The sequence below is a fragment of the Artemia franciscana genome, chromosome 7, assembly GCF_032884065.1.
Source record: "Artemia franciscana chromosome 7, ASM3288406v1, whole genome shotgun sequence".
Taxonomy (NCBI): Eukaryota; Metazoa; Arthropoda; class Branchiopoda; order Anostraca; family Artemiidae; genus Artemia; species Artemia franciscana.
In genome coordinates, this window is record NC_088869.1 from 61,846,750 (window position 1) to 61,861,676 (window position 14,927).

The 14,927-nt window shown below is 36.0% G+C and overlaps 1 protein-coding gene across 6 annotated transcripts in view; it reads left to right on the plus strand.

The window, feature by feature from the left end:
- LOC136029572 (glycogen phosphorylase-like) overlaps nucleotides 1-14,927 on the plus strand; it is a 302,996-nt gene that overhangs the window by 182,719 nt on the left and 105,350 nt on the right. For 2 of the 6 annotated variants that reach the window (XM_065708066.1, XM_065708069.1), the window contains exons 1-2: nucleotides 359-451; nucleotides 11,319-11,564. In XM_065708066.1, coding sequence (XP_065564138.1) covers nucleotides 11,325-11,564 — 240 coding nt within the window. In that variant the 5' untranslated portion in view covers nucleotides 359-451; nucleotides 11,319-11,324. Of the gene's footprint in view, nucleotides 1-358; nucleotides 452-692; nucleotides 714-11,249; nucleotides 11,565-14,927 lie in introns of those variants that run through there. The other 4 variants (XM_065708064.1, XM_065708065.1, XM_065708067.1 and 1 more) reach the window with 3 other exon arrangements.

Sequence of the window (14,927 nt, forward strand, 5' to 3'; positions counted from 1 at the left end):
GTGGCAACGGCAGGAAAGTTAAAAATTAAAGGGATTTTTTTCTTTTGATTAACTCAATAGATATAGTTTTGTTCCAACTGAATGAATACTGTCTAATGTGGCCAAATTGCGTTGCGATGAAGGAGCAGTTAAACTACTACCATTCGTTTAACAAGAATAGTGGTAACAGAGAGGCAGACATAAATGACAGATTATGCTGGCCTCAAGCAGCTTACAAAACCTTTCCAGCTGCACCATGAGCTCACAGAACTTCAGGATGAGCTCCAGCAAAAAAACCCACATTGTCTATATAAAACCAGAAACCACCTAAATTTGCTACAGCCGACCGATTTGTCATAGAAAAACACGCCTGTGTTAAGTCTGCTTAAAGCAAATGTCATTATTCAAAACTGAGCCTCACTTGGAAAAATAAGCACTGTCATCAGTTTATCATATTTTTTTTTTATTTCATGTATGTGCTCTCCCATTTTAAGCCATATTTAAAATTAAATTGAGTTCAGTGTTATCTTGTGCCAAGATTCTTTTTCTGAGCTAAAAGTTATAAATAACGAAATAGTTAGCTAGGGTACCCTTTGATTCCCCATTCACCACTAGGCCAATTTCAAATATAGCCTAGGTCCAGTTAATAGTTCTTACCATGACATTTGCTTCCTCTCTCCTCAATGGGTCTGATATAGCCCTAGGTTGTATGCAAGGATTAGCTGATAATGTTGGTTTGTAGTCCTATATTTTTTTGTAGTAACACTTTTGCATGACCACTTCTGAATTGAATAGCATATAATAACAAAAGCTGAAATTGTAGTTGAGGAGCTTCTCTCTCTAGTAAATATCAGTTGAGATAGGCTAGGCCTGATAAAAATTTTTGTAATAAAGTCAGGGTCTAAAATGGGCCTATAGACAGGAATAGTGATGTCAAGCACAGTATTTAAAATTTTGGTAAAATTCTAGTTAATTGACTTCTTGCAATCTCGGAAAGGGTTTGGGTTAGTAAAAATGAAACTTTCAGGAATGGGTCTACGGGCTAAAGTATGTTGCAGAAGGTATTTTAAAGTACCCACCTCCACTCCTTCTCCCTCTTGAGGGCCCTGAAATATGCCTACATGACAGGCATACCTTACATTTTGCCTTAATTTTCAGTTACTAGTTGGATTTTCTCTGCTTTTAGTTCAGAAAATGCAATTCCTGTTATTTGAGTAGAATTTTGAGCCATATCAATGTTGTTTTTTTCAAAATTTAGGAAATGTATTTGCATATCTTTAAAACCTTATAAAATGGAATTGAGCAAAGCTATGATGCTGAAAATAATTTTGTTGTACTTCAATTAAGCAGAAGATCTAATTTACATGGTTTCACTTTTGTAACACACATATTTCTAAAGGTCATCAAAGGTCAAGGCCCTCTAGAGGGAGAAGGAGTAGAGGTAGTTGTTTCAAAATGCCTTCCCAGGACATACTTTAGTCTGTAGATTCATCCCTGAAAGTTTCATTTTCCAAACCTAAACCTTTTCTGAGATAGCAAGAAGTCAATTAACTAGAATTTTACCAAAATTTTGAATTATTAAAAAAATAAATAACCTAGTTATGCATCCCATTTCTCATAGAATTAAACTTCCTTTTATTTATTTATTTTTATTGGATTTCCCACTAAAAATCCTGCATGTGTGCCTAAAGCCTAGGATGTATAGAGGATATTTAAATCCACTTTAAATCTTGTAATTTTGGAGAAATTAGGGTAATAAACTAGTATCCAATTGAGCAAAATTATATAAAACTAAACCCTCACACTTGGTTACCAAGGAAAAATTGAGAAGAATTGTATATATTAATGTATAGCTAAAAGTCTAAGCTACTTGCCAGTATTATTACTATTAAAATTTTTTAAGATTAAACACTTAAACAATTAGTTTATTGACTTGCCAAGAAGGACCTCTTTTTGGAAGTACCAATTATCCTATTTTGATGTGTATACCCTTTTGGTGTTTCAGTTTTATTCACATATTAACAGATTCTCTAACATATTTTCTTCCAATTCTAAAAATGTAACTTTTATTGCTTTATATCTATTTTGTAAATCACAAAAATATTAAATATTTTTTTCCTTTCAATTGCTTGTGAAAAAAGAGACCACATTTTAATTTATGCTGACAAATATTGGTGAACATATCACAAAGAAGAAAGGCTCTTGTTACTACTCTCACATTGCATTATGCTTTAGTAAAATAAGGGTTGTCCAAAAATTCATCCTCTATCTTTCTAGAATGGCAAAGAAAAGTGGTCTTTTACCCTATAACATCTGAAAGTTTAGAAATGGTGCTGGGGAGTAAGGCTTTTAGTTTCTTTTGTAAATATTTGGATTAGGGGCCATTGAGAAGGAAACATGTTAAGAAAACAATTCTTACTTCATAATATGCAGAATAATTGTAGCTAACACAAATTCAAGGAGGTTGGTGTCAACAGATCTTCCTGAACAAAAGCCATATTGTAAAATGTGTAAAACATTATTTGCTTCAAGGTGTTTAACAACTGCAGGGTTGATTATTCTTTCAAGAACCTTAACAACTGCTGATGTCCTGCTAATGGGTCAATAATTTTCAGCAAGGTCCTTTCTACCTTTTTTAAATGTAGGAATGGTATTTGCAGTTTTCCAATACAGAGGTAGTCTAAGATTTAATGATAACTTAAACAGCAGGGGAAAGAGGTTGACACAAAACTACAACATTCATGTAGGATATGTGGTTAATGTGGACTGGCAGATTTCTTCAGTTTTAGGGATGTAAGTTCCTTTAGAGCCAATGTATCAGTAATCAGAATTGGTTTCATCCTGATTTGTGATATAAAGGAGGTGTGGGATAAACAACACTGGAATTGGAGGAAAAAAACAGAAATATTGGTTGAAAATATCAACTTTCAGCTCAGGATCAGCAATTGATTGACTATTGTGCAGGATATCTGGGACAGCTACATTTTTGAGTGCCATAATGCCAGAAAGATTTGAGGTTATCCTTTACTCCCTCAGCCAATTGTTCCTCAAAACTTCTCTTCTACTCATTTATTTGGTTAATTGTTTGATTACAAAAAAATTGAAGAATTTATAATTTTCTGCAGTCTTATTTTTTCCATAGCAATTCCATGCTCAGTGTTTTCTGTTTGTTAGCTTGCTTACTTTAGTAGTTGAAAAGGGTAAACTTTTTGCCTGGAAAATTCTGGTACAGGACTTGCAGAATCTCCGTTTTTACATTTGACCAACTCTCATCAATATCATCAGTAATAAGCTTTTCCAGTTGATGTTGGCAAGCTTTTTAGAGACTAGTTTGTAGTTTACATATTTTTGTTGCTTAGAAAAAGGTTGTTTGGTAGGAAAACATAACTCCAAAATAATTACTGCATGGTTGCTATTATAGACTCAATTCCATCAGCAGTCAGAGAATTAAATTGAATGAGACTAATCTTTAGTCCACCTCTTGTATGTAAGCACATTCCTCTATGGCAAAGTGGGGAATTCAGATTAAAAAAGAGTTGGTAACCATTGATTTTGATTTCATCTGGGGATAAGACTGACATGGTGTTTTTCTGGTGAAACTTCTGGAATTGCTACAATATCCCCTTCTTCTGATGTCACACAAAAGGAAAGTTCAGAAAGCTTATTAGGGAGGCTATCAACATAGGAGCTAAAGAACCTCATTCCTTGTGAAGTAGGAATCTGAGAAAATGCAGGACTAGAGTAAGCAGGAACCAAAGGACTAGTAAAGTTGTCCAATACAGCACTATGAAATGACAAAGAAGGAACAAAAGGTGAGCAAGTTGTTGCAGAAGAAACAAGTCAGCATCAGACAGGGAAACATTATTATGATCAATACTAGTCAGTTGATAAAAAAATTGGTAATGCAAGTCCATAAACATGTACACAATTAACAGATATTAGTGGGACATTGGAACAGTCAGGGGGATTGCTCCAATTGGCAATTTTTCTTTTAATGATGACATCCTTGCAAATTATTAAATCTGCCTCTCCATTAGCTTTTCTGTGTTTCAGCTCCTCAACTAGAGCTTTGTGCTTTATTTGATCTTCCCTAGGACTATCACCATAGAAACTGACTGATCCTTTTGTTTCAAAGGATTTCTGTATTATTTGCTTTCTAAATTCAGTTATTTGCACAGAGAAAAGGAGAGGAGGGTGTGGTTATCAGAGGATTGATGGCTATTTGAAAGTCTTTTTACTTTGACTGGTGGCACCAATGTCAACTCCATAAGTGCATAACAGATAATTATACAGGAAAACTTTATCTTCAATCTGGGTGGGGATCCCGTATGCAACAATATTCAAACGTCTTTTGAAATTCTGGAGCTCTGAATGTGCTATCTGACAAACATCAGTTTCAGTTAATTGGGCTACAGAAAGTTGATACGATTGAAAAGACACTGTAGAAGCCACTAGGTCCTGAATAGTTGAAACAGAGCATAGTGATTGCAGTGAATTTTCAATATGTGATACCCTATTGGCAAAATCACTAACCTGAGCAGAAATGTCACATTTAATTTCAGTTCTCAGTTGGGAAAGTGTTGGGTCAACTGACTAGTGATGGCAAACTCCGTCTTAAGATCTTCCATGAAAGACTTCAAGTAATTATCCATAACAGAAGCTATCTTTGCTATCATAGCCTGCTCACTGAAGAGGAGGGGGGGAGGTTAACTTTGCAGGCTAGACATGGCCAGGAAACAAGTAACTGATTGCATCATCTTGCTTAATAATTTATATTCTCCAGGGGACAGGTCCAGACAATCACCACAAATCCACTTTTCACAAATGTCACACTATGGTAGAGGACCTCTCATCCAATACTGTAGAACAGACAGCCCACCTATCATGGCCTTTAACTGGGCTTATGTGTATTTGCTTAGCCTTGCTGGACATAATATGTTCAACTAAACCAGGAAATGAAACTAACAAGTCCAGGGTATGTGCTAGGCTACTACCTAAAAATCTCTTGTAAAATCTATAAAATCCATCCAAAAACACTTCTCTGGCACAACTTCTCAAGCTGTCACTAATCAGAAACTTCGAATTAAAGCAAAAGCTTCTTAAGAGTTAAGGCAGGTGCTTGGATCACTGCCTTTATAGAATGAAACAAAAAAGGTATTTACAAATCAGAACATTGAACTGCAAGTAGATCACATAATTTGAAAAACAGTATATATTTCCAATACATACACCAACAGTCACTCTTGTATCTCTGGCTCTTGTTTTGTTACAGTTGGTTCAATTTAAAGCTACACAGGTTGAAGCAAGAGAAATGTGTTGGCACAGGGCTGTGGAAATATATAACTTGTGCTATATGCTTGCACATTAAAGGGGTTTGGGTAAAGTATAGTGAGCTGCATTCAAAATGTGATTTTTACAGTTATTTTGCATATTATGAAATAAGAATTGTTTTCTTGACATGTTTCCTTCTCATTAGCCCCCAATATAGACCTTCACCAATTCTTTTTTTTTAATCTAGAGTCATTAGCCCAGTAATAAAGTTACAACACAGGGCCTTTTCTGGGGTCTGCTTACCCTTGCACAGGACCCTCAGATTTTTAGTTATAAGTTGCTCTTCTGTCATGAATTTATGGCTGTGTGTCACTTTTACAAAGTAAAAAACGTATTTTTCCTTTCAAAATATTCAGTGAGAGGCTCATACTGCTTCATCTGGCTGATTATTCCAATCTTTCACACAATTAAATAAAAAAAAACTAATTTTTTTAGCTGAAAGTAAGGAGCGACATTAAAACTTAAAACGAACAGAAATTACTCCGTATATGAAATGCGTTGTCCCCTCCGCAATCCCTCGCTCTTTACGCTAAAGCTTTTAATTGTTTTAAAAAGTAGAATTGTGGCAAAGAGTCAAACTTCAGCGTAAAGAGCGAGGGATTGTGGAGGGGACAACCCATTTCATATACGGAGTAATTTCTGTTCGTTTTAAGTTTTAATGTCGCTCCTTACTTTCAGCTAAAAAAATCAGTTTTTTTTAATTTAATTTCTGAACGTTTTTGAATTAATGCATGTTTGGTTTTGGCTCTCCGCACATAAATTATTAAAATGAAATTTGTATATTATTCTTTTTTTGGCTAAATGGCTATCTCTTAGTTTTGATCAGACGATTTTGAGAAATAAGGGGTGGAGAAGGAGGCCTAGTTGCCCTCCAATTTTTCGGTTACTTAAAAAGGCAACTAGAACTTTTAATTTTTAATGAACGTTTTTATTAGTAAAAAATACACGTAACTTAAGAATTAACTTACGTAACAAACTTTCATAACCTTATATTTTTATTATGTATACGAGGGGGTTTGTGCCCTCGTTAATACCTCGCTCTTTACACTAAATCGTAAGTTTTGTCCCAATTCTTTAAGAATGACCCCTGAATCAGAAAGGCCATAGAATAAATAGTTGAAATTACTAAAAATACTTTAGCATAAAGAGCAAGGTATTTATCTCCTCCTAAATACCTCGCTCTTTATGCTAAAGTATTTTTAGAACCCCTCATATGCGTAATTATCTCTGTTCGTTTTAAGTTTCAATGCTACTTCTTCCTTTCATTTGAAAAAACGTTTTCATGTTTATTTTTCATTGTTTTCTTATAGTAATGCTAGAGAATCCTGCGCCCTTTTCATTGAATTTTTCTTCCCCCATGACAGATTCCTCCAAGGAAAGATCCTCCAACATAGCCCCCTCTCCTCAGCCCCACCCCCAAACAAAATAAAATCCCCCTGAAAACGTCTGTACACTTCCCAATAACCATTACTATATGTAAACACTGGTCAAAGTTTGTAACTTGCAGCCCCTCCCCCAGGGATTGTGGGGGAGTAAGTCATCCCCAAAGACATAGTTATTATGGTTTTCGACTACGCGGAACAAAATGGCTATCTGAAAATTTTGATCCGTTGACTTTGGGAAAAAAATAGCGTGGGAGGGGGCCTAGATGCCCTCCAATTTTTTTGGTCACTTAAAAAGGGCACTAGAACTTTTCATTTCCGTTAGAATGAGCCCTCTTGCGACATTCTAGGACCACTTGGTCGATACGATGACCCCTGGGGAAAAGAAAAAAAAAAAACAAAAAAAAAACAAACAAATAAACACGCACCCGTGATTTGTCTTCTGGCAAAAAATACAAAATTCTACATTTTTGTAGATAGGAGCTTGAAACTTTTATTGTAGGGTTCTCTGATACGCTGAATCTGATGGTGTCATTTTCGTTAAGATCCTACGACTTTTAGGGGGTGTTTCTCCCTATTTTCTTAAATAAGCCAAATTTTCTCAGGCTCTTAACTTTTGATTGGTAAGACTAAACTTGATGAAACTTGTATATTTAAAATCAGCATTAAAATGCGATTCTTTTGATGTAGCTATTGATATCAAAATTCAATTTTTTAGAGTTTTGGTTACTATTGAGCCGGGTCGCTCCTTACTACAGTTCTTTACCACGAACTGTTTGATACACTGACAAGTATGATACTCTAAGAAGGGTTTGATCTGTTTTTCTTTAATAAATACATTGGGGTTGAAAAATATACCTATCGTATTTTAATTTACGAATGGGTGATCGGATCGTAATGAAATTCGATTTTTAAAAGGACCTCGTGTCTCAGAGCTTTTATTTTAAATACCCCGACCGTATCCGGTGATATTGGGGCGAGTTGGATGGGGGAAATGGGAAATCTTGGAAAACACAGAATGGAGAGATTGGGATGAAACTTGGTGGGAAGAAGCACAAGTCCTAGATACATGATTGACATAACCGGACTGAATCCGCTCTTTTTAGGTGAGTTGGGGGGGGGGGTGTTAATTCGGAAAAATTAGAAAAATTGAGGTATTTTTAACTTATGAATGGGTGACCGGATCTTAATAAAGTCTAATATTTAGAAAGAACTCATGTCTCATAGCTCTTATTTTAAATCCCGACCAGATCTGTTGACATGGGGGGAGTTGGAGTGGGAAATCTTGGAAAACGCTTAGAGTGGAGAGATTGAGATGAAACTTGATGGGTAGAATAAGCAAACGTCGTAGATCCGTGATTGACGTAACCGGACTGGATCCGCTCTCTTTGGGGGAGGGTTCAGTGCTTTGGCGAGTTTGGTGCTTCTGGAGGTGCTAGCATGATGAAAATTGGTAGGCGTGTCAGGGACCGGAACAAATTGACTTGATAAAGTCGTTTTCCTTATTTGGCCATCTGGGGGACTGAAGGGAGAGAAAAAATTAGAAAAAATGAGGTATTTTTAACTTACGAGTGGGTGATCGGATCTTAATGAATTTTGATATTTAGAAGGACCTCGTGTCTCAGAGCTTTTGTTTTAAATCCTGACGGGCATTAAGCCTCTGATTTTCGTTTTAAATCAATCTATTGATTCTTAGAATTTTGCTAGAGCTCATGCTATATGAGCTCTTGGCTCTTCCGACCTCGTCACAAGTGCCATATGAGCTCTTAGCTCTTGTATTTTTGTTGAAACCAAAGAGCAACATTAAAACTTGAAACAAACCGAAATTATCATGTATTTCAAGGGGGATGTCAATTCCATAGCCAATGCTATTTACGCATTTTAGAGTGAACCTAGCTAAACAAACGGCTAAACATCAGTGTCTAGGCAGCATCAATTTGGGCCAATGAATGCTAATTATAAAAAGGAACAAAATTGGCGATTGGTCGAAAATTTTTATATCTATACGTAGATTTCTACGGATGTTAATTGCACTTAAGCGTGTCCATTTTTTTTTATTGAGATTATTTATGGATAAATTTGACTTAAATTTGACTTAAATTTTACGCCTGTTCTCTCGTAACATCCTGTTGCTAAATAATAATCGCTATTATAAGTTATTCTTGCTATTGTCCCTCTCTAATATTATTTAAAAAATAGTTTGTTCAACTGAAAGTAAGGAGCAACATCAAACCTTAAAATGAACAGAAATGATTAATTGTATGAGAGGGGCTGCCCCCTCCGGAATACCTCACTCTTCATTCTAAAGTTTTTATGTATTTTTTTTTTATATAAAAAAGCTCCTTAATGTTTTACTTAAACGGCCCTTGTGTTTCAGGAATCGTTCTTAAAGAATTAGGACGAAAGTCAGATTTTGGCGTAAAGATTGAGGCATTGAGGAAGAGGCAACCCTCATCATATGTGTAATAATTTCTGTTCGCTTTTAGTTTTGATGGTGCTCCTTACTTTCAGTTGAAATTATTTTTTATTTAACTTCCGATCGTTTTTTAAATAATGCCGGGAAGTCTGGCTCCCTCTCCGTGGAAAATTCCTCCCACCAGGAAAATTCCCCCAGGCCATTCCATCCTCGCTGAAAGTTCCCCCGGAAAATTTCATGTGGATGATTCCGGCTGAAAGTTTTATCTTATCACGCTTTCATTCGAAAAGAACTTTAATTTCTAATTGTTTTTCAAATCATACTGGGAATCCCCTTCTGTGGGAAATCCCCCCCCTTAGTAAAAAGTTGCTTCCGCAGACAATTCCCGCTAAAGAATTTATCCGCCGGAAAACTGCCCCGTGGAGAATTTCTCCAGTGAAAATCCCCCCTCCTAGGGAAAGATCCTCTATACAATTCCAACCATGTGAAAATCCCCCCCCCAGACAATTACTCTTAACATTTTCACAAAAAAAGTAAGTCGAATAAAAAGAATTCCGTATAGGAAATCTGGCAATATCCTTGGTGTAACATTTCCCAGGAAAGTCCACCCCCTCCCGGAAATTTCCTTTTCCAGGGAAAACTATCCCTTTGGAAAATCCCCCTAGCAGAAAATTCCCCCCCCCGAAAAATGTCCATACTTCCTATTAACAAATACTGTACATAAACAGTGTGCAAATTTCATGACTTGCAGACCTTTCTCCAGGGGTTGTGGGTGGTCATGTTATCCCCAAAGGCATATTTACTGGACCTTTCAACTATGCTGAACCAAATGGAAATCTAAAAATTTTGATCAGACGACTTTGGAGAAAAAAGAGCGTCGGGGGGGGGGGTAGTTGCCCTCCAATCTTCGTCACTTTAAAAAGGCATTAGAACTTTCAATTTCCGTTCGTATGAGCCCTCTCCCGATCTCCTAGGACCATTGTTTTGATACCCAACCCTGGAAGAAGAAAAAAAAAAACAATAAACACGCATCCTTTATATCTCTTCTGGCAAAAAAAAAAAAAAAAAAAAAAAAAAAAAAAATGCCAAATTCCATATTTTTGTAGAAAGGAACTTGAAACCTCTACAGTACAGTTCTCAAATATACTGAATCTGATGGTGCTGTACGCTTGGGTTATTGGATAGGTTGAATCCGATGGTGTAATTTTCATGAAGGTCGCTTGAGCTTTTAGGGGTGTTTCTTCCTTTTTTCGAAAATAGACGTGATCTGTCTAGGTCGTTTGTTCACACCGGGAAATAGTAGAATGCCAATTTTTATAAAACAGTGCTGTTTTCGAGAAACAATTCACAAATAAAAAATGGAATATATGTGTATACAATTATTATTGTTCGTTCAATAAGATAATATTAACATTGGGGTATTTTGTGACGGATTTTCTTAGGCCAGTCACGTTACTTTTAAGCGTATAAATGTAAGGCAAATAACCCCGCCTTTTTACCTGCTACTGTGTTTATCTAGTCGTGTCAGTTCACGACAATCTAAGGGGGGGGAGTGTCAAAATTTATTTTCAATATCTAGGGGTGGGGCAAAGTTTTAGATTTTTTCAGCTTTCAACAAAATTCAAAAAAGGGCATTTTTGAATGAAAATACCACTAAAATTTATTTTTCAACTTCTACGAGGGGGGAAAATTTAGGGGACACTGCCCCTTCCCCTCTCCCCATAACTTATGCCACTCTGTTGACTCATTCTTGCCACATTAAAATTTTTGAGCCAGTTGATAAAACAGAACCTGGTTCGTTTTTGTATGAAAGTTTAGGCCAAGAAAAATTTTTGAGTCACAAAATTTTCTATATGAAAACTCTTCTGTGCCTTATCCTTCTCTAGAAGCCCCCCCCCCCCCTCCTTAGGAATTTTTGGTGAGCCCTTGTTATTTATATGTAAGAAAGATGGTGTATTGATATATTAGCTTCAAGATTGTCCAAGGTCGTGAAATGACTTCTGCTTTATCCCATGTTTTCTAACACGCTCAAGGGTATTGATGTACAAGTCAGGGAAAACTTGTCATTGATCAAAGGCGTTATGGGCTGAGAGACTCTCCGACTTCGAGTATTTTTGGCAGCCGATTTGAACTCGCCTGGAAACAAGTTTCAATTCAGTTTCTTCTGGTTATTCGGAAGAACAACAACTGATTTTTATTAATTTTTCTAGTTAAGAATGGCTCTTCAAAGTGATCTTGATAAAAGGAAACAGATTAGTGTTAGAGGAATTGCTCAGGTTGAAAATGTGTCCAATATAAAGAAGAGCTTCAATCGTCATCTTCATTATACACTAGTGAAGGACAGAAATGTGGCCACCCTGAGAGATTATTTTTTTTCTCTCTCCCAGACTGTCAGGGATCATCTTGTATCCAGATGGATTAGAACACAACAGCATTATTATGACAAGGATCCTAAGGTATGTACTCTTAGTAAGTTCAGCTTGAATTTTGTTTATTTTTGGCAAAAATGTAGATTAATTAGTCTAGGCTAGCCTACTTACTGTTCAGTGGCGTGATTTTGTCAAAATCCTGGAGGGTGGGGAGGCAAAGCTGGAGCCAATTTTCTCTAATCAAGTGAAAATGACAGTGAAAAGTGAAAAATGGGCCATATTGAACCATCAAGGCTAAGAAATACTTGAGAAAACTCACCCGTTTGTTTGGATGCTTAAATTATGCATGCTTATCTTAGTCTTGACAAGTTTTTCGAATAAAATAGACTTCAGCTAGGGGGCAGGGGTGAATTTTCAGCATTTTAATTGGGGACCAGAGGGGTCCATATCCGGATAGTCAAGGGGCATGGGATACGTAATCATTTTTTCGCTTCATTATTGGGGGGAACTGTCCTCCCAAATGATCCCCCGCTGGGGAGAGGGCAAACTCTGGGGTCCGGAGGGGGCAGTTGCCTTCTGATCCATAGCAAATTACGCTATTCCTGTTTAATTGAACCACTGGTGTGCCAGGTCCATTTTTGTAACGGTTTAAAGGATGAATTTACTGGAGCAACTGCCAAGACTGCAGGGAGTTATCTACCATATTCCGTAAAAAAAAGCGCTAATATATTTTAATGTGCAAATAATTTTGCGTAGCCTAGCCTATTGCACAGAGTGTACATATGCATTTCAACTTTATAATGAATTATTTATTTAGCCGAGACTATTTGCATTTTTAGGGGTAAAATTGTAGAACAGCAGTTCTCTAGAAGGAGACACGTTTGAAAAAGAGGTGTTTTAGATTGCTAATTTTATGCTCTTTGTTATGGTTAAAGCCATAACAACTCAATTCACTCCCCCCTAATTGTGATTAGCAATCAAACGCTCCCCCCATAATTATCCAAAATATAGCCCAAGGTTGTATACACAACTAACATAAAATGATAATTTTACATTGAGATTCCTTATTTTATGCTCCTTTTCTACTGATACCCCCCCTTGATGGACACATAGCCTTGATAACATAGGTATATTTGTTAGTTCTGAAAGCGATTTTAAATTTTGACATGAAATTATGACAGCAGTTCCGCTATACTTACCCCTCCAGTAAAATTCCAGACAAGCTACTTTTTGCTATCTTGGAAAAGGGTTAGGTTAGGAAAAATGAGACCTTCAGTAATGAATCCAGGGCCAAAAGTATACTCTGGGGAGGCATTTCCAAGCTTCCATGTTATCCCTCATCTGATTTCTAAGTCTTATAGACATTTGCCTACATTTGACCTATTGGAAATTAGACAAAACAGTATTTTAAGTTAATTTTCAGGTTCTTTTTCTCTGGTTTTAGTCCAGACATTTAGAAAATGTATTTGCAGATTTTTAAAACCTTATAAATTGGGATTGACCAAAGTTGTGAAACCGAAAACAGTTTTCTTTTACTTCATTTAAGCAGAAAATCTATTTTGCTAGGTTTCACTTTTATAACACAAAGGTATTTAATGATTATCAAAGGTCAGTGCCCTCTAGAGGGAGGAGTAGAGGTTGGTATTTCAAAATACCTTCCCAGGATATACTTCAGTCTGTAGATCTTTCCCTGAAAGTTTCATTTTCCTAATCTAACCCCTTTCTTAGATGGTGAAAAGTAGCTTGTATAGAATTTCACCCCCCTCCATATATATATATATATATATATATATATATATATATATATATATATATATATATATATATATATATATATATATATATATTATAAGTATAAAACTACAAATTGTAGCCTATATTTTCCGTGTTTTTCCATTTCTTGATTTCCTGAGCATTGATTCAATTAACGGGTAATCGAATTGCAACAAGAATAACGCATGGCAAAACACACTGGAAATAAAACTATATTTGTAGATTAGAGGGGGATGGGTAAACTATAGTGGACTCGCTTTCAAAATTTGTTTACTTTAATTTTTATGCGTATTATAAAGTGAGAACTGTTTCCTTAACACGTTTTCTTCTCAATAGCCTAAATTCTAGGGTTATACTGCCTGAGTGATTGTACTGAGTATAGGATAAAAAATACCATTTTAAATGAGTTGAAAATGTGAATGATTATAAAAGGAAACATAATAATCTGATTAACATAAACATGCTGCATAGAGTAAGAATTTTATTGTTTGAGTGTTCAGTTTGATCGGTTATACATTCTAAGACTATACATGGCTATGGAACCATCATGGGGGTGGGGGGGGAATCGTCACGAACGCGACTTTAACTATAAAAAAGAGCATACAATTGGTAATCTGAAAAAAATTGCACCTCATAGCTTTGCTCAATCCTAATTTCTAAGTTTTTAAAAATGTTTTTCAACCTGGAAATATGGGCTTAGATTTAAAGAAGAAAAATCGTAATATGAATGAAAATCCTACTCAATCCGTTGGAAGTACGGTTCATAACCTAGAAGGTTCTAGTTGAGGGGCTTCTTGCTATCTTGGAAAGTAAATGAGGTTAGCGAGTGACACTTTCAGGAACGGATACAGAGCCTAAATTATACCCTGAGAAGGTATTTTCAAGTTGCCACATCCACCCTTTCTTATTTCTGTGGCTTAGAAGATTGCATTTATGACGGGTTTATAGCCTACTATTTAGGCTAGTTTTTTTTCATTGGCTTTCATTTTTTTCATTGGTTTAAAAATGCAATTCCTGTTATTTCAGCAGGATTTGTAGGCTGTATTAGAGTCTTTTTTCCTAAATTTAAGAAATAGATTTAAACCTTTAAATCTTATAAATCAGGATTGAGACAGGTTTGAAAGGCTCTTTTTGTGTCTCATTTGAGCAGAAGGTCCGTTTCTCAAAGTCTTACGTTTACAACACAAACATCGTGTTATGGTGTGCTCTTTGGAAGGGATAGAAGTAGATATTTAGAAATACCTCCCTAGGGTTCATTGAGGCTGTGTGTTCATTCCTGAATTTCATTCATGTAACAAGTACCTATAATGGCAATTTAGGGGGGGGTCAGATTTTAAGAAATTGCCTTTTTTGTGGTATTTTCATGGACAAATGCCTTTTTCACTGAAAAAAGCCCTACACCTTGATTCTGGAAAATTTACTTTGTCCCCCTAATTTTCGTGAATTGCCACCACTGTCCAAGATAGACAAAATATCTGGAATTTTCTCAATTTTTTGCACGGAGGGGGGTGGATTAACCCTCCTCCTGCAATAATTTCGCTGCTGATGAAAATGAATTAGGCATAATCCTTGGGAAAGAATTTAGTGGGTCTGATTCCATTTAACTCGGCAACTGAGTTGAAGATTCATACGCATTTGGGTCGCTTTTTAGTGAGGATTATAAAAAAAAATGCATCA